Raw genomic sequence first — 19,734 nt, forward strand, 5'->3', positions numbered from 1 at the left:
GAGATAAAATTTGGAAAGGAAAATGAGAAGATACTCTACTGCTTTTTTAGTACTCAAGCATAACTTATTTTTCAAAAAGGAATTATTGGAAAATTCATTTAAAATTATTTTTAATTTTATTGTTTTTACTATTAAAATATTTTAAAAGTTACCCAAAAAAAATTAATATCTTTAGTATATAATAGTTTTAGTTAAAATAATTCAAATAATATTGTAACACATAGGGTACAGTAGCGGAGTCAAAATTCAATCTTAACGTCTGATTACGAAGCCAAAAGAAAAGAAGGCAAAGTCAATCTCTCGGCAAAATTAGTCGTTCTAATAATTATTAGCTTCGGAGTAACTTTTAGTATTCAATGAAAGCGTTACTTTAATTTCTAAAAGTTCATTCAAACGTTACGGTTATCGATCACTATAAACAGTAACATTCAACGTTTTGACCAGAGTTGCTAAAAATAATATTTCGAAATTATGGGACAAAGTGAAAACAATTTCACCAATTTATATTCAATTTATAAAGTAAATTTAGAAATTTTTTTGAACTTAGATGGCTATAGTCACCCTTAGGCCTTCTTTCTGCTATTGAGAGGCGAAATCAGAATTTAAATATAAAGAGTGAAAAATAAAATATAAATGGTGAATATGTTTATTTTTAATAATATATATTAAATTTATATATAGAAAGTTGAAAATTTAATTACATCGTATTTTGTTATTTAGAGAGATTCTAAAAAGTGTAAATTCCAATTTTTTTTTTATACAAACAATTGGAAACATTAACCAATGACTCTGAGATTTTCTTAAATAATGTTTTCTTTTGGAAACTAATGCCTGAATATATTAATAAAAAAATACAGTTATATGTCACACCAATGTTAAAATATCCTTAAAAAATAAAAAAAAAGTGTTTCCTTACTTTACATGGCGTTATTAGCTTTCCGTACAGATAGCCACGCTGGCTGTCATGTCAGAATTCTGACTCCCTTGTACCCTCGTACCAATCTTGTCTCTTCTCTCTTCTCCATTTAAATTTAATAATAACTCATTACATACTAGGTTATTTCTCCTAAACATTTTCTTAATGAGATGTTTAGAAAAATAAGTGAAAATATTTTTCAGATTAAAGAAAAATTAAGGAATTTTTAAGAAAAATAACTTCTAGACATTCACAAATTTATTATAAGAGTATCAATTTATATTTTTAATTTTTTAATCATCGATAGCCACTGATACCAATTGTCAGGCGTCGCCACCTGTCACCGATAACTTTAATAATTTATCTTTTTTTTAATAATTTTCTTGTATTTAATAATAAAATTTTTAAAATATAAAATGTCTATTATTATTAATATTTTTATAGTCTTATAAATTAAAATTTTTAATATTTTTAACTAATTTTTGATATTGTAACCAAACACGAAAAATAAATCATTTGAAAATATTTTATAAAAGTAAATTATTTTCTAAAAATAAACAGAGCTTTGGCATTCAAAATAAAAGGTAAATCAATTTATTTGGAGATAGAAAATAGTTGAGCAATAAATGGAGGAAAGTCTTTTTTTTTTTTTTTTCATGTTTGGGAAGAAAAAAGAAAATAATTTAGAAAATGAAAGGACTTATCTGAAGGAACGAAGACTTTGGAGGATCACTTAAGTTTCAAATTGTTTTCAATTTTACCCTAAAACGTGTAAGTTTTTTTTCTTTATTTGACTTTCCAAATGTTTGAAAGTTTTTCTTTGGTCTACAGTCAGAGTCTACTAGCTTCCTCTCCAGTCCCCAGCCTTATTTGACTGCACTTGAGATTAATAAGGGTAAATATGTCTTTTTATTGGGAAAAATAGTAGAAAAAAAAATATTTGGCACTCCTCAATATCAGGAGCTGTTCCTTAATTTCAATAAAAAAAAAAGAAAAATTAAATTTCAATGAATTTTTACATCAAATATAAAATAATAATCAAAATAAATAAATTATTATGTCTAATCATCTTGTGCAATTTCTTTTATTTTTCCAATATTATCCCAAAGTTTCTTACAACTCAAATGTATTATAGTTACTCCCTTAACTCTTTTTTTTTTTTTTACAAAATAAGTGCAAATAAATCATAGCTTTAAAATTTAAAATTTAAATAACAATTAATATATTCATTATTTCAATATATGATGATAAGAAAAAATATTGTCAAAATTATATATTTATTTATTTATTAATATCTATATATTTATTTTGTTTGGTTCAATTTGGCGGTATTAACTCTCGAATCATAACTAGACTAATATTTAGCGGTTTGAAAAATTTCAAATCAAACTAAATCATTAATTTTAAAAATTCCATTTTCAATTTAATTTAATTTGAGCAGTTTGAGATGATTTAAGAACACTTATAGATGAGTCCACACAATAGGTTTGGAGTCGAAATACATCGGGTTGAATCGATTAAATTGACCGATTCAAGTGAATTTGGTTATGTTTTATCATTTTCGGTTCTATGACACATAAAAAAATATATTCAAATCAAACTAAAAATAAACGCAACAACTAACCAAAATTCACCGATTGAATTGGTTTGATTCTAAATTATATTTCAATTTAAATTGATTTCATTTTTAAAATGCAATTTGGTTTAATTTATTTTATTTCTATTTTAAAATTGAACTCTACATTTAAGTATAGGCAAAATTTTCTTCAAAAAGACAAAAAAAAAGTGGAGCCCACATGCAATAATGCTATCGGACCCTCAGGCCTCAGATGCAATACCTCAAAATGGAATAGAAGATGGAGCAAATAGGACAGAAAATGACAATGTCCATAAATAATTACACCAATACTTCTCCATATTCCTTCAAAAAAAAAAAAAAAAAAACTTTTTTATTCATACTTTTTTTTTTTATACTATTTTGGATATATACTAATAAGTTAATAGTATATTATTTATTTGTAAGATAAATAGTAAAAAATTATATGGTAAAAATACTTATATACTTTTTAAATATTAAACAATGAATAATGATTTTTAATTTATCATTTGATTTAATTTATGCTTGATGTTTTTACACAGGAATTAATAAGGTAATTAATTTTTCTAAATTATAACAAAATCAATGATAATTTAAAGGTAATATCATTTATCTCAAAACTAAAATTAGTTATTCTATATAAATAAAGGTAATATCGGAAAAATATAATTTATTACTACTTAAAATACTCAAAACGAATTACATTTTGAGAAAAAATCATAGTCGTAAAACGACTTAAAAAGAAAGTTACAATATATAAATATAGAGAGAGTTAAAGAATCATACATTGAAAGTTTGAATCGTTAATTAATCCAATTTTATTTTTGATTGACATGTGAACAAACTCAAAAATATCTTTCACTCGAAATAAATAAAAAAATTCAGAGAATTTCTTTTCAGGAATTATCACTAATCAAATTAATTATTCCGCATATATTATATCATGCACATATATTTCCATTTAGCTTGTTTATGTTCGTAATGAATGAAAAACAAGTGTGAAAAAAAAATTGAAATAAACATGACACTTACCATTGAAAGAAAGAAGTAACATCTGAAGGGGTGGACATGGCCGAGCTGCCATCTCCTGAGGCAAAAATAAAGACTTCGGCCCTAAATTTTTTGCCCTTGAATTACCGGTGGGCGTATCCTGAGCAGATTTAAGGTCCGGCCTCAGTTTAGAGATGTCAGTCCAAGTCGAGCCCGGCCCTATATGGTGAATTTTATGCAATATTATATATTTTTTTAATAATACCTTGACAATGATAGATGGTGGGCAATGATTCCAATTATCTAGCTGTAGTGTTGCACACTTGATAGTGGAACACAAAATTGCATTATGATTGGAAAATTTCCTTTCTAGAATGGCGTTACATGAAACTGCTTTTTAGCTGTTTCTACTACAAAATTATTTCAAATAAACTCTTATCAATACCACCGACCTAGTACTTTTATCAACAATACCCGCAACAACAACGGAATTACAAAACTTGTGTATTGTTCCTAGAACAAGAGAAGAAGAAGCCTTGAACTAGAAAACTCGATTCCTTGCAAAACGTTTTTGGGAGCTCAATTATTGCCATATTGCCAAAGCAAGGAAAACAATTTCAGTAGAAAAGTTTTCCACTTCTCAACCATTGTAGTACTTGAAATTCTAATCAATGTCTGAAAACAGTTAAAAGAGCTTTGCAACTAAGCTTACCTTGTTTGAAGATCCACAATTGGTCTCAGAGACACCATAACTTAAATGTTGCCCAACTAGTTTCATCAATTGTCGTCCATCACTGCAGATGATTCTTCTCCAGAAACATAGTAACCAATCTTAGTAATGCATTTCCGGTAACTTCTGTATTGCACAAGAGTATTTAAGTAGCAAGAATGTAATGTAAGCACACAACAAATAATCAAAACAAATGACATGATCAGTTGTTGCATGCAATAAAGATTCATAATCAGATTTTGAGGATGTAGACAGCTTTGCAGTTATCTGCAATAATTTAATTATAAACAAGACAAAATTATTTAATTTTCAAGTACTACCCCACTTGACTCAGCCGTGCATCCATCCTCTCAATTTTATTGAACTGGGAAATGAACAGTATAAACAAGTACATTAAAAGAAAAAAGGGTGCACAGCAGCATCTTCAGGAAAATGAATACATTCACAACAAATAAATTCAGACTGATTTCACCAGCATAATGATTGTCCCATCAAATCCTTGAAATTCAAATAATAACAAAATACCCCAAGGCTTGACCTAATATATATGTTGGTTCTTAATTTTACGAAAATTAACACTTAGTCCTTTCATAGACCAAAATGATGAGTTTTTACTATGTTCTTTTGACCCCTAAATTTAGTTACCAAAATGTTGATTAGACTAAACCTAAATGGATATTTAGCTCCCAAGGAAACATTGCTGCAATATTGTATGATCACTGACTTAAAACACAAATGAGTTCTCTGCTTCAAAGTTACAGAACATGTCCTTAAAACAGCTGTACAATCTTCAAGAAGCATAGAGTGATAAAGAAAATACGACATTGCAATTTTATAAATAACGTGCAATGCTGTTGCATGTCCTGGACACTTTGCCAACCGTGAAAATGAATAAGCATGAAACAAAATGACTATTCAACAAAAATACATCAGAAGTATTTTATACAAGTACCTTTAGTTGAGGATAAGTTATTTCCACTTCACCAAGTAGCTGCTAAATCATTTTGAAGAGATGCAAACCATTGAAAGAAATTCAAGCAAGGAAGCCAATAAGTAAATACAGAGCGAATGCATATTCGTAATGGGACTATGGATGTCGTGGTAACACAACATTGCTCAAAAAAAAAAAAAAAATCATAGACAGACCAAAGAAAACATATGCTATCACACTAATACAATGGGACATACACTCAATCATGCCTTATGCATTGCACAATACTCGTGCCATAAACAAAAAGTCAGAATCACCCCTTTGCCACTAAATAGTACAGGACAAGTAAAACTTAAATGAAACAATGCATATTGGCTATCCTATTTAGAATCAAAACAATAATGCATTAATCAACAGGCATACAGAACAAGATGTGAATTTTCATCATATCGGACTCACTGATAGAATATTAAGGATTATACCTGTTTTTCTAGTGGAGATACAGGAACTTGAACAATCACACTAGAAGGAGACTTGGAGCACATATAATGGTCTGAATTTGTTGGCCGGACCTCAAAATTAAACTGCATGTTCTGCCTTTAGAAATAAAATATCTATGCTCTAAAACAACAAATGATTTGTCATTAGTTTAAATTATAGTGAAACCTCTTCCGCGACCTTTTCTCTTAAGGATTCAACTTCAGCAAAGAAAGTTGAATAGTAAATGAGCACTCCACGATCATGCTAAAGTGAATAATCCTTACATATTTAAATATGCTCGAGTATCATGTTAGGAAAGGTAATAAAACCACTTGCCTTTAAACTTGGATATTGGAAGCTTCCAGGTTTAGGTGCAACAATAGCAAAGTAGCATCAAATAGAGCACTAGAACAGCAAAGCAAGAAGCAATGCTCTATCAAGAAGCCAAACACATATCCATCACAGCTGACATAACCGTGACAATGCTTGAAATAAGCCCAATAAGTAGGCAATGGTAAGTTTATAGCCCAAGATGAAAGTAACAGATGAGCAGCAGCTCCAACATGGAAAATGCAATCATAAAAGCATCATTAGGCAAAACCTACCTTCAAGCACACCAGTTTAGCAATTTTACATGACTTTAAATATTAAGTAGGCAGTGCTCGGTCTTTACATCCCTTTCAACAATATTAACCTTATTTTAGAGCAAAGCTTCAAAAACTACACAAATATAAGATCATGTGATCCATTTTATTACAAAATTTCCTGCTTCAGAAGAGCCTTTGCATTTTGAGAATTAGGTTTCTGGTCTGTATTCGAATAGTATCATCTACATACATATGAGTGTATTATCAGATAATATCATATACTTTGTATACCATATCTGCAACCATTTGCTATGAGAGCAAGAGAAATAGAGCCCTTGGATATATACTTTATAGATACCAAGCAACTACGTCGCTACAAATCCCCATTGGAAGCCTTGCATTCAGCAACCGGAATAGTCTCCTTATATTACAAGCAACTTCTGAGAAATAATTTTCTTCCATTTCCAATGAAATAAATATTTTCACTTGGTTGCTTGATTAACATCCAAGAACAGGTAAAAGTCACCCCATCTTATTTTGGCTACTGCACTGTTCAGAATTAATATTAAAGTTAAGGTACAGAAGATCCTAAAGTATAATTATCTCATAAAAATAAATATTATTATGTTAGTTTATCCGAATCACAGCAGTTAACATAATGTATAGTATGTTGCACTAGAGGATTTGTTTTTCTATTGAAAATAAACTATTTACCTGCCACCTTTAAGCTTCCATTTATTAATTTATTTTTGTTTAAGGACTATGGTCCAAAACAAACCTATGGTGCAACCAAGAGAAGAGGATAAAAATAACTCATCTTGCAAGGAAATGAACTGAGTGTAAAAAACCAACCCCAATCTAAGGAAAGTGTAGGTTCCTTCATAGTCTTGAGAAGGATCTGCAGAGCTGCTGGTATTAGTGATCATGGAATCTGATGAGTGTCCTGGTTCAGATAAATGCAGTCTGACCATTGGTACATTCATTATCTACCATACAAATACACAGAAAGGAACTCAGAAGTTAGTTTAGAGTACTGGTAAAAATAAAGAACTGAAAATAAAAGATCTCACAGACTTGTTGCTTTAGTCGCTCATTCTCTTCTATTAGTTGAGCTTCCTGCAAATTATGAGGGAAAAAAAGAGCAAAGATATAAATTTTTTTTTTTTTTAAAATAATAATAAAGCAAATAAACCAACCCCATCAACCTCAAAAATTATATTATAGAAAATTATATATGAGAACAGTTGTAAAATGATCTCTTTTACTCATCAATAAAACTACATGGAAGGCGAGCAACAGTTACAGTTCAAAGATGGGCATATGACCTTGCTTTTGAGGGCATTGATCTCATTTGTAATTACATGACTCTGAAACACCACAAATAAAATTGCATCACATTCTAGTCGAATTAATAAACCAAGTTTTCAACTTGGAAAAGTATTCTAAAAGCCATTTCTGGATTTAAGAGCCTTAAATTCCCTGGAATTTGTCAAGATCTGGAATCACAAAACATGGTTAAGATGGATCAAAGAGAAAATTAACATTGCAACAATAAAAGTTCACTGACTAGTCCTTTTCTTTTTCTTTTTGTTAATCTGGTTATTAGGGTTTGAAACCAAGAACTATTAGGGTAACTTATCAGTTCAAGAAGAAACCGAGTAAAATTGATATACACAATATAAAAATGCATAAACCTTAGTTTCCAGAACTCGTTTCAAGCCTCTTTCAAGTGACTTCTCTAATTCTTGTAGTTGCTCAATGCTCAATCGCTGGAGTTCTTCTCCTCTCATACGCCTATCATGCATTAAATGAAACAAATCTCAACATTGTATGTAAACTTAGATATACATTTTTTTTTATCAGCAATATAAAATTCTTTTATTAATTTAAATGTAGAAAATACATAGCATTATTAAGTTTCTAAACCTGAACCATCATGTCCTCCAAATACATCCGTCTTACCTCGTAAATAGTAGGTAAAAAAATCTGGAAAACCTCAAGTTAAATAAGATTGAAATCTTCTTGAGATAAGAAGGTACACAGAATTCCAAAAACACGTTACCTTAATTCAAGTGTCCTTTCTGCTACTTCCTTGCTGAGGGCTGTGAATGTACCATCTTCGAGCTAAAAGGGGATATGTAAATGCTTTCAAGTCACATTACTTGTGGAACAAATAATACTGAGTGCTTGTTTAGTATGAGGAAAATGAATTCTACGAAATGGTAAAAATAAATAAAAAGCTAATTATAACAAATGATAAAAAATGAATTCTACAAGAAAATAAGGCATATATTTATAAAAAAATAATAAAAATAATAAGAGATTATGTGGGGGGTGGGGGGGATGGATTAAAGAAAATAATAATAAAATAAAAGCTATCTGGGATATAAAAATTTAGCAAACTTGTATGAAATTTATTTGTAAATTTACACCTAATATATTTAAATTCTTTATATTTTGAATGGATTATACTTAATTTTATTAAAATTATTAAATTTTGCAATTAAAATAAATTGAAAAATACTAGCTACAATTGCTCTTTAGATTGTTATATCGACACTCTCCTATTTATTGCTTAAAATACATCCAAGTATATTTTAAGGTAACTTGACAATATATATTTATACATATATATATAGTTGTATGGTTCTGATTCTGACTTGATTCTCTAGAAGTGACCATGTATTTTAGAAATTATCTTTGAAATACTTAAATAGTAAACATTGAAAATAGCTATTGTTTGACAATGGCAATTAGTAATTTTAGAAGCCATGATGTCTTACTTGCTGTTCAAGAGAAGACTGATCGAACTTGCCAAAGTTCTTTTGCTGTAGATTGCGCCTTCCGATGACCTGGTTCATACTTCAAAAGCAAAAGGTAGGCCAAGTCATTTCTTTTGTTTATTGGTATAATTACAAAAACCATAATAAAACAAAAAATAAATTGAAATAGAAAAAAAGTTAGAAAGATTCATAAGTTTAGGCACCTCAGTTTAGAAAGATTCATTAGCGGTACGCATTGCAATAACCTAATTTACCCTTTTTTACGTATACATTACTCTTATTTTCTGAAAAATGCTTGCTTTATTTACCAAATTGATTGTGAGTTGATAAAGTAAAGGGAAGGAGATAACTTAATAGTCTTTTGAAATTTCTATTTGAAAGTCTTAAATTCAAATTTTCGATGGCCGTTGGATTTATGAGAAAAATTTGTCTATATTATGCATATATTCATCTTACCTGTCAATATTTATTACTATACCATTTTTTTGACGAAAAACATTCAAAACTTTATTTACCCTGTTCATAATCAATTAGATTTATTAGATGCATTAACTCTGTGTAGGTAAATAATTTCCTGAGTTTATAAGGATGGAGAAAACTATCATCTATTACTCTGTCTAACATACCAAAAAGAGTGCTTTTCGATTAGGTTGATAACTTGGAAGGGCATGCACAAGAGGCAAGAAATTGATTAGATGTCACATATATCCTAATCTAGGGTTTAAGAGTGTTTGGCAACTGAGAATCATAGAGAAAGAAAGAGAAGAGAAGGAACTGATTGAGAGGAGGAGTAAGGAGAATTCAAGAGACTTCAAGAAGAAGAGAAAGAAACAGACTTGATAGAGAGAGAAAGTATATTATAACTATTGATTTCCAAAATTCCCTTTGTATGGCATAATATTTTGTGTTTGCTTAGGCCTGTATGTACTAAGACCTTCTATATATATATGTAATTCAATATAAAGAGATTGGAAGATTAGGGCAAAAATTTTGAAAAATATTTCATCAATATTAGCTAAAAAAAATTTTGAAAAATATATGCTTGCAAGAATTTTTACTTTATAAGAAAGAAAAAAAAAAAGAAAGAAAAGCCAAATTAACCTCGAATGACAAACAGAATTAGAGGAACATTATATTAAATAAGCTTACATGAATTTTAAAAAATTGAAATCTAAACCAAGGTATAAATGAAGAAAATAATATATAGAATTTCTTTTTTGGTTAAAATTTATTTCCTCTAACTGAGACCTTGTTTGGCAACAACTTATGAGTTAACATTTAGTGTAAACTGCTTTTTTATGAAACTGCAAATACTCTAAAACTTAGCTTTTCATGTCATAAATCAAATTTTTTTGAGAATCACGCCTAATTTTTTGTCCTTGAATTTAGCTAACTAAACAATTAATGTTCTTTTTTCCGTTATTTTAAATTAATCAGATGTTTTTACCTAACACTTCTAATTTAAACTCTTATATAAACAACTAAAAGCTAACCAAAACAACTAACAACTAAAACAACGTTAGCAACTACTAAAACAGCTAGTATTGTCGAACAGGCTTAAATATTAACATCTGACTTAAAACGTCTGTTAAAAACATATATTTCAGATGAATGAAAAACATTGATATATATATATATATATATACATTGATATATATATATATATATATATATATATATATATATATATATATATATATATATATATATATATATAAAGACTAGACTAAAGACTATACTTTAAGACTTAAGACTTAATGACTAAAGACTAGACTAAAGACTAAACAAAACAAAAAGACTTTTACTAAAGACTTAAGACTAATGACGAAGACTTAAGACTTTAAAATTACAAATCATATATATGTAGAGAACTAAGATTATTACTGGGATTTAAATAAATACAGATACAAATATTTAAAGATAAATTATAACTGTGAACTAAAATACTATGATTAATTGGGTTTATATGAATACTTATATAATTCATTAAGTATGATTTTACTTCAGAATCAACATATAGTTTACACAGTATTTCTGATGTGGAAGATCAGACTAAGCTGCATCCACAGAGCATACTTATAACAAATTTAATCAACAATTTAGCACAAAGGTTTAGGGTTCCTGCAACCTTAACCTGGGATCCCCAGAATTAAGTCAGAGTGTGGAGGGAGAAGAGAAAGGTGCCGTAAACACAGACTTATATTCGTAGCAGTTTAAGATAAAATACAAACTTTATTTATATATATATATATATATATATATATATATATTATAAATGAGTAGAGAATTAATAGTGTATTAAAAAGGAAATCATAAAACTCATGTATTTGGAGGCTTAATGGGTAACTATATTTCAAAGTATTTTTTTATTTTTGTAATTTTACCGTATTATACTCTAATTTGGCAAGTTATTTGCAATTATACTCTATTGGTTAAAAAATGAAAAATGAATAGTTTTTATGTTTAACATGAACAAAAATTTAATTTCTTTATTTTTTTTTTCTCCTTTCTACTTTCATAAATCCATCATACCTAACTTTCCCTCTCTCACAGATAGAAAAAAAAAAAAAAAAAAAAAAAACCAGATAGAAAAAAAAAACCCTTAAAAATTATCAAGCAATTTTCAAGAACCCATTAATAGGGAATCAAGCAAACAACAATTCAAAACAAATCACAACTACTAAAAAATTTGTTCGATAAAATTAGTTATTTTGGTAGTTGTCAGCTGTTTTAGTAGCGTGTCAGCTGTTTTAGTAGCGTTTAGCTATTAGTTGTTTGAATATCTTCTTATGAGCTAAACGTTAGATGAGTTAGCTTTTCACAAAACGCTACCGAAACCTCTAAAAGCTAGTTCAAACGTTATGTTACTGAATAATCTTTTTAAGTAGCGCTTACTTAAAAGTTGTTACCAACACAATCTAAAATATAAAATATTTCTTGACTATTTTGATGGTAGTGGCAATGAAGGTAGTAACTATGATAAGGAGTCTCTGAGATGTATTTAGTGATGGTGGGGTTTGCATTATAGCTTCTTAAATTGATATTTAGTGATGTATAATTGGATTTCACACTTGAAAACAAAAGTATTAGACAATGTTTCTATTAATTGATTCATAAGAAGGTGAAGACAGTGAAGAGAAAGAAAGAGAGCAAGAAACAATGAGTGGGTGGAAGGATAGAGAAATAGACAAAATTAAAAGGTTATTTTTTATTTATGTTAATAATATTTCAATATTCTTTTTTCAATTTTGACTGGTGGACACAATTATAAACAGAAAAACATTTTCTTTTTTTATATATAATTTTGATTGGTGGACAAACAATTATAAACAGAAAATTATTCTCTTTTTTTATATATAATTTTGACTGGTAGACAAAAAATTATAAACAATCTTTCAAATTACTTAAATTTTAAATTATGGTAGAATTTGCAAAACATTATAGAACTTGGAGAAATTGACCCATTATAGTTCTTGAAATTTTTTTCTTTGAGAGAATCATGAAAAACTATTATCAAAATATACTCTAAATATATTTCTTTGTACATATATGATTGCAATTATTTTCATATTTAGAAGTATATATCTTAGAAACAACTCATTTTTACACCTTCAAGTATAATTAATAATAGTTTAAAAGAACGCTATGAAAAAGGACTATGTAATTACTGCAAAAATTTTGTTAGGAGTGTTATAGTTTCTTCTCACAAAAAATTTACCTTTTATCGTTGTTCTTTGTATTGATATATTTCAGTCCAAGTTTTTTTAACTTAACATTTTTCGACTAGGATTGGGTGTTTTGAAGAAAGCGTATTGGCTTAGGTTTAGTTTTGCTGAGGTTTTATTAAATTTTTTCTTCGTAATTTTAATTAATAAAATTAAAAATTTTGCTGATAAAAAAAAAAACTAAAGGTTATAAAAACAAGTTAATAAGATCCATCTCATGCAAATATGCATGTAATCCATAACAATAAATATTTAGCAAAAACAATTTTGTTTCAGAATGAGCAAAAAACAAATAATCAAACATATATTTAAAATTGATTTTTATTTTTACTTTAAATTGAATAAATATTTAAACTTATAGAAAAAATTAAAATGAAAGATAATATGTGCACACTCAGATTACATCAAATATGTATGTTTGAACAAAGAAAACAAAAGATTTTTATTATCTACAAGGATTTTGATTTTCATTAACTAAACCGTTCTTGTAATAACATGACCTTAATCTACAGTAAGATTCATGCCATATTGCTTCTTTTGACTCAATAACACATAGCATGGGTAATTCTACCATTTCTTATGGCTTGACTAAAATTTAGTTAATATGGTTAATGCAAAATGAATCAAAACCATGCATGATATTTTGCTACCATACAAACCAAAACTCTTTTTTTTTTTTTTATCAGAAAAAAATACTATTTATTATTATTAAATTAAAATCCAGGAAAAAACTTAACAAACAGCAGTAACTACTCCCAAGCAACGAGGGTATCCAAAAAAAAAAAAAAAAAAATTCAAACCTAACCCATGAAGCATGCAAAAAATCTGGAGCATCTCATAAGTACAACAGAAGCATGCAAACAAAGCAAGAAAATTGTAGAACAAATAGTTATAAATCTTTTGTTTTAGGATTCTGTACATATGATCTATTGAGATAAGAGAAAATATAATTCGAATCAATGAAAACAAAAGCCAAAAGCTAGCTACAATCCAAACAAAAAATCTTGTAGTTGAAGAGATTTCTTCAAGTAGAAATCAAATATACGCTATAATCAATATGAACTTCTCTTTTTTTTTTTTTTTTCCCGCATTAATTGCAAAAGAATTTTAATGAAATGGAGGAAAAATGACCAGCTGCATTGAGCATATGTTGATTAAAAAAAAAAAAAAAAATAGAAAAAGTGATTCACACTTTAGCTAAGTGAGTGAATATAGGTTTTACAATATGGAACAATGATGACTTTTCTCCATATGGAACAATCAACACGAACTTTTCTTAACAAGCTGCAAGTTCAAGTAAGCTATCCCTCATTCAGTTCCCTAAATATAGCTTAAAAATCCAATTATTAACATTAGTATTAGTATTCCTTTGCCTAAAAGTAAATCAAAGTAAGTAACTTTCATATCCAATAGCATGTAGAAGTACTATATATAATCTTCTGAAAAGAATAGAAGATGTACAACATCCCTAGAATAGAGAAACCTTCTGAGTTCTGACAAAAACCACAGACCAGAAATTAATATTTCTAGTCCTTGAAGGCAAATGATTTGGAACAAATATCAAACACTTGAGAGCTATATATAAATGGCATCTCTGACTCAAGCTAAGGAAAATTATAATTTTGAGTTCACAGAAACCAAAAGAATATTCTATTGCACATATATTTCATCTATTTCTCTTCTTTTTTCAGTTTGGTTGGTTTAAAAGAAACCAGAAATAAGTAATCCAAGATTGAACAATGAAATATCACAAGAAAGTAGCCCAAAATGAAAGAAAATATGGCAAGAAAGAGAGAAAGAGAGAGATATGAACCTTGAACTTGCATACTCAAAAAGCTTTCCAGTTCCAGAAAAGACTATAAGAGCAATCTCAGCATCACAAAGAGTGGAGAGCTCATATGCTTTCTTGAAAAGCCCTCTTCTTCTCTTAGAAAAAGTCACTTGTCTTGCTGTATTGTTGTCAATCTTTTTTATCTGGATTTTCTGCCTTGTCATTTTTTCTTTTTTCCAAGAAAATAAAAAATTAATTCAACACTGACCCTTCATGCAAAATCACCCAAAATAATTAATTATAATTTCGAGAGAATTTTGTTTTTAATCAAGAAAGAAACAATCTGACTGCACTTCCTTACCTAAAACTTCAAAAAATAATTAAATAAAATTAAAGATTTGTGAAAAATCAGTCACAGCTTTAGTTGGAAGAGGTAACATGTTATTAATTACCAAAAAAAAAAAAAAAAAAAAATCAATACTAGATCTTGCTTTACAAGAAGTGCAAACCCAGTAACCCAACACCGCAAAGAAAGGGGAAAACAATTTTAGCAATATATATATAAAAAATCAAGAATTAAAGATCAATCAGAGAAAACAAACTTTTACCTTTATATAATATATGGAAAATGCAGATGAAGAAGAAGAAAAGAGAAGGAAAATCTTCTGTTACTGTATTTAAAGTTGAAAGAAACTTAAAAAAATAAAAAATTGAGGACAAGAGGAAGCAAAGTACACACTCCAAATGAAAGAATGTTACTTTAAATGGAAATGTAAACTGATAAGGGAAATCTTGAAAAGGAATATATGCGTATGATTAGATAAATAAAGAAATCAAAGAATCTGATAAGAAATGAACCCTAACAGAAAAAGGACCTTTACAAAGAAGAAGAAAGAAATATAGATAATCAAGAATCAAAAAGAATTATAGACAAAAAAAGAAAGAATGAAAGAAAGAGGAAATTTATGAGAAAACCTACCTGTGGTTAGGCTCTAGCTACCAATCCAAGCTCATTTGAAAAGCAGCAGGAGCAACAAGGATCAAGCAGATGTATTTTACCTCTACTTTTTTCCTTTTTTTTTTTTTTTTTAAATTCTTTTTTCTTTTTTCTGAGGCTGTCGTTTCTGGCACTGTTGACACTTTGCATACAAAATCCACCAGTTGTGTTAAAGGAAGGAGAGAGAAAGATATTTCTTAACCTAGTTTAGAAAAGGAAAAAAGAAAGATTCTTTTTATGGAAAAACAAACAGGAAAATGGTTAAGTGAAAGTCCTCTCACATTGACTTAGTTGATAATAATAGGAAAACAAAAAAAATTTGACCATTTTATAATTTATATATTTTAACTCTTTTTTCTTGGATTAAATATTTTTAACATGTTCACTTACGGTCTGTTTGGATGGAGGGATTTTTAGGGAGAAAAGAAAATTGGGAGATAAAATTTGGAAAGGAAAATGAGAAGATACTCTACTGCTTTTTTAGTACTCAAGCATAACTTATTTTTCAAAAAGGAATTATTGGAAAATTCATTTAAAATTATTTTTAATTTTATTGTTTTTACTATTAAAATATTTTAAAAGTTACCCAAAAAAAATTAATATCTTTAGTATATAATAGCTTTAGTTAAAATAATTCAAATAATATTGTAACACATAGGGTACAGTAGCGGAGTCAAAATTCAATCTTAACGTCTGATTACGAAGCCAAAAGAAAAGAAGGCAAAGTCAATCTCTCGGCAAAATTAGTCGTTCTAATAATTATTAGCTTCGGAGTAACTTTTAGTATTCAATGAAAGCGTTACTTTAATTTCTAAAAGTTCATTCAAACGTTACGGTTATCGATCACTATAAACAGTAACATTCAACGTTTTGACCAGAGTTGCTAAAAATAATATTTCGAAATTATGGGACAAAGTGAAAACAATTTCACCAATTTATATTCAATTTATAAAGTAAATTTAGAAATTTTTTTGAACTTAGATGGCTATAGTCACCCTTAGGCCTTCTTTCTGCTATTGAGAGGCGAAATCAGAATTTAAATATAAAGAGTGAAAAATAAAATATAAATGGTGAATATGTTTATTTTTAATAATATATATTAAATTTATATATAGAAAGTTGAAAATTTAATTACATCGTATTTTGTTATTTAGAGAGATTCTAAAAAGTGTAAATTCCAATTTTTTTTTTATACAAACAATTGGAAACATTAACCAATGACTCTGAGATTTTCTTAAATAATGTTTTCTTTTGGAAACTAATGCCTGAATATATTAATAAAAAAATACAGTTATATGTCACACCAATGTTAAAATATCCTTAAAAAATAAAAAAAAAGTGTTTCCTTACTTTACATGGCGTTATTAGCTTTCCGTACAGATAGCCACGCTGGCTGTCATGTCAGAATTCTGACTCCCTTGTACCCTCGTACCAATCTTGTCTCTTCTCTCTTCTCCATTTAAATTTAATAATAACTCATTACATACTAGGTTATTTCTCCTAAACATTTTCTTAATGAGATGTTTAGAAAAATAAGTGAAAATATTTTTCAGATTAAAGAAAAATTAAGGAATTTTTAAGAAAAATAACTTCTAGACATTCACAAATTTATTATAAGAGTATCAATTTATATTTTTAATTTTTTAATCATCGATAGCCACTGATACCAATTGTCAGGCGTCGCCACCTGTCACCGATAACTTTAATAATTTATCTTTTTTTTAATAATTTTCTTGTATTTAATAATAAAATTTTTAAAATATAAAATGTCTATTATTATTAATATTTTTATAGTCTTATAAATTAAAATTTTTAATATTTTTAACTAATTTTTGATATTGTAACCAAACACGAAAAATAAATCATTTGAAAATATTTTATAAAAGTAAATTATTTTCTAAAAATAAACAGAGCTTTGGCATTCAAAATAAAAGGTAAATCAATTTATTTGGAGATAGAAAATAGTTGAGCAATAAATGGAGGAAAGTCTTTTTTTTTTTTTTTTTCATGTTTGGGAAGAAAAAAGAAAATAATTTAGAAAATGAAAGGACTTATCTGAAGGAACGAAGACTTTGGAGGATCACTTAAGTTTCAAATTGTTTTCAATTTTACCCTAAAACGTGTAAGTTTTTTTTCTTTATTTGACTTTCCAAATGTTTGAAAGTTTTTCTTTGGTCTACAGTCAGAGTCTACTAGCTTCCTCTCCAGTCCCCAGCCTTATTTGACTGCACTTGAGATTAATAAGGGTAAATATGTCTTTTTATTGGGAAAAATAGTAGAAAAAAAAATATTTGGCACTCCTCAATATCAGGAGCTGTTCCTTAATTTCAATAAAAAAAAAAGAAAAATTAAATTTCAATGAATTTTTACATCAAATATAAAATAATAATCAAAATAAATAAATTATTATGTCTAATCATCTTGTGCAATTTCTTTTATTTTTCCAATATTATCCCAAAGTTTCTTACAACTCAAATGTATTATAGTTACTCCCTTAACTCTTTTTTTTTTTTTTACAAAATAAGTGCAAATAAATCATAGCTTTAAAATTTAAAATTTAAATAACAATTAATATATTCATTATTTCAATATATGATGATAAGAAAAAATATTGTCAAAATTATATATTTATTTATTTATTAATATCTATATATTTATTTTGTTTGGTTCAATTTGGCGGTATTAACTCTCGAATCATAACTAGACTAATATTTAGCGGTTTGAAAAATTTCAAATCAAACTAAATCATTAATTTTAAAAATTCCATTTTCAATTTAATTTAATTTGAGCAGTTTGAGATGATTTAAGAACACTTATAGATGAGTCCACACAATAGGTTTGGAGTCGAAATACATCGGGTTGAATCGATTAAATTGACCGATTCAAGTGAATTTGGTTATGTTTTATCATTTTCGGTTCTATGACACATAAAAAAATATATTCAAATCAAACTAAAAATAAACGCAACAACTAACCAAAATTCACCGATTGAATTGGTTTGATTCTAAATTATATTTCAATTTAAATTGATTTCATTTTTAAAATGCAATTTGGTTTAATTTATTTTATTTCTATTTTAAAATTGAACTCTACATTTAAGTATAGGCAAAATTTTCTTCAAAAAGACAAAAAAAAAGTGGAGCCCACATGCAATAATGCTATCGGACCCTCAGGCCTCAGATGCAATACCTCAAAATGGAATAGAAGATGGAGCAAATAGGACAGAAAATGACAATGTCCATAAATAATTACACCAATACTTCTCCATATTCCTTCAAAAAAAAAAAAAAAAAAACTTTTTTATTCATACTTTTTTTTTTTATACTATTTTGGATATATACTAATAAGTTAATAGTATATTATTTATTTGTAAGATAAATAGTAAAAAATTATATGGTAAAAATACTTATATACTTTTTAAATATTAAACAATGAATAATGATTTTTAATTTATCATTTGATTTAATTTATGCTTGATGTTTTTACACAGGAATTAATAAGGTAATTAATTTTTCTAAATTATAACAAAATCAATGATAATTTAAAGGTAATATCATTTATCTCAAAACTAAAATTAGTTATTCTATATAAATAAAGGTAATATCGGAAAAATATAATTTATTACTACTTAAAATACTCAAAACGAATTACATTTTGAGAAAAAATCATAGTCGTAAAACGACTTAAAAAGAAAGTTACAATATATAAATATAGAGAGAGTTAAAGAATCATACATTGAAAGTTTGAATCGTTAATTAATCCAATTTTATTTTTGATTGACATGTGAACAAACTCAAAAATATCTTTCACTCGAAATAAATAAAAAAATTCAGAGAATTTCTTTTCAGGAATTATCACTAATCAAATTAATTATTCCGCATATATTATATCATGCACATATATTTCCATTTAGCTTGTTTATGTTCGTAATGAATGAAAAACAAGTGTGAAAAAAAAATTGAAATAAACATGACACTTACCATTGAAAGAAAGAAGTAACATCTGAAGGGGTGGACATGGCCGAGCTGCCATCTCCTGAGGCAAAAATAAAGACTTCGGCCCTAAATTTTTTGCCCTTGAATTACCGGTGGGCGTATCCTGAGCAGATTTAAGGTCCGGCCTCAGTTTAGAGATGTCAGTCCAAGTCGAGCCCGGCCCTATATGGTGAATTTTATGCAATATTATATATTTTTTTAATAATACCTTGACAATGATAGATGGTGGGCA

At 27.6% G+C, this 19,734-nt stretch overlaps 2 protein-coding genes across 7 annotated transcripts in view; both read right to left on the reverse strand.

Annotated features, from left to right (window-relative positions):
• LOC149491706 (MADS-box protein JOINTLESS-like) overlaps positions 1-15,633 on the reverse strand; it is a 16,085-nt gene extending 452 nt beyond the window's left edge. The window contains exons 1-9 of one of the 6 annotated variants that reach the window (XR_016319303.1): positions 15,490-15,633; positions 14,553-14,739; positions 9,015-9,093; positions 8,294-8,355; positions 7,926-8,025; positions 7,557-7,598; positions 7,306-7,347; positions 4,216-7,217; positions 3,546-3,722 (exon numbers count right to left, since the gene is read on the reverse strand). Coding sequence is in view for 5 of the 6 variants with exons in the window: in XM_089717086.1 (XP_089573212.1) it covers positions 6,975-7,217; positions 7,306-7,347; positions 7,557-7,598; positions 7,926-8,025; positions 8,294-8,355; positions 9,015-9,093; positions 14,553-14,734 (750 nt within the window). In the remaining variant the exon portion in view is untranslated. Of the gene's footprint in view, positions 1-3,545; positions 3,723-3,830; positions 7,218-7,305; positions 7,348-7,556; positions 7,599-7,925; positions 8,026-8,293; positions 8,356-9,014; positions 9,094-14,552; positions 14,740-15,118; positions 15,341-15,489 lie in introns of those variants that run through there. The other 5 variants (XM_089717090.1, XM_089717088.1, XM_089717086.1 and 2 more) reach the window with 5 other exon arrangements.
• LOC149491707 (MADS-box protein JOINTLESS-like) overlaps positions 15,490-19,734 on the reverse strand; it is a 16,109-nt gene continuing 11,864 nt past the window's right edge. Inside the window, exons 9-10 of the transcript XR_016319304.1 lie at positions 19,488-19,664; positions 15,490-15,649 (exon numbers count right to left, since the gene is read on the reverse strand). The gene's annotated coding sequence lies outside the window, so the exon portion shown is untranslated. The remainder of the gene's footprint in view (positions 15,650-19,487; positions 19,665-19,734) is intronic.

This window comes from Jatropha curcas, unplaced genomic scaffold (genome assembly GCF_041381405.1).
Source record: "Jatropha curcas cultivar XTBG-Jc1 unplaced genomic scaffold, XTBG_Jcur_1.0 HiC_scaffold_816_pilon, whole genome shotgun sequence".
In the NCBI taxonomy this organism is placed as follows: Eukaryota; Viridiplantae; Streptophyta; class Magnoliopsida; order Malpighiales; family Euphorbiaceae; genus Jatropha; species Jatropha curcas.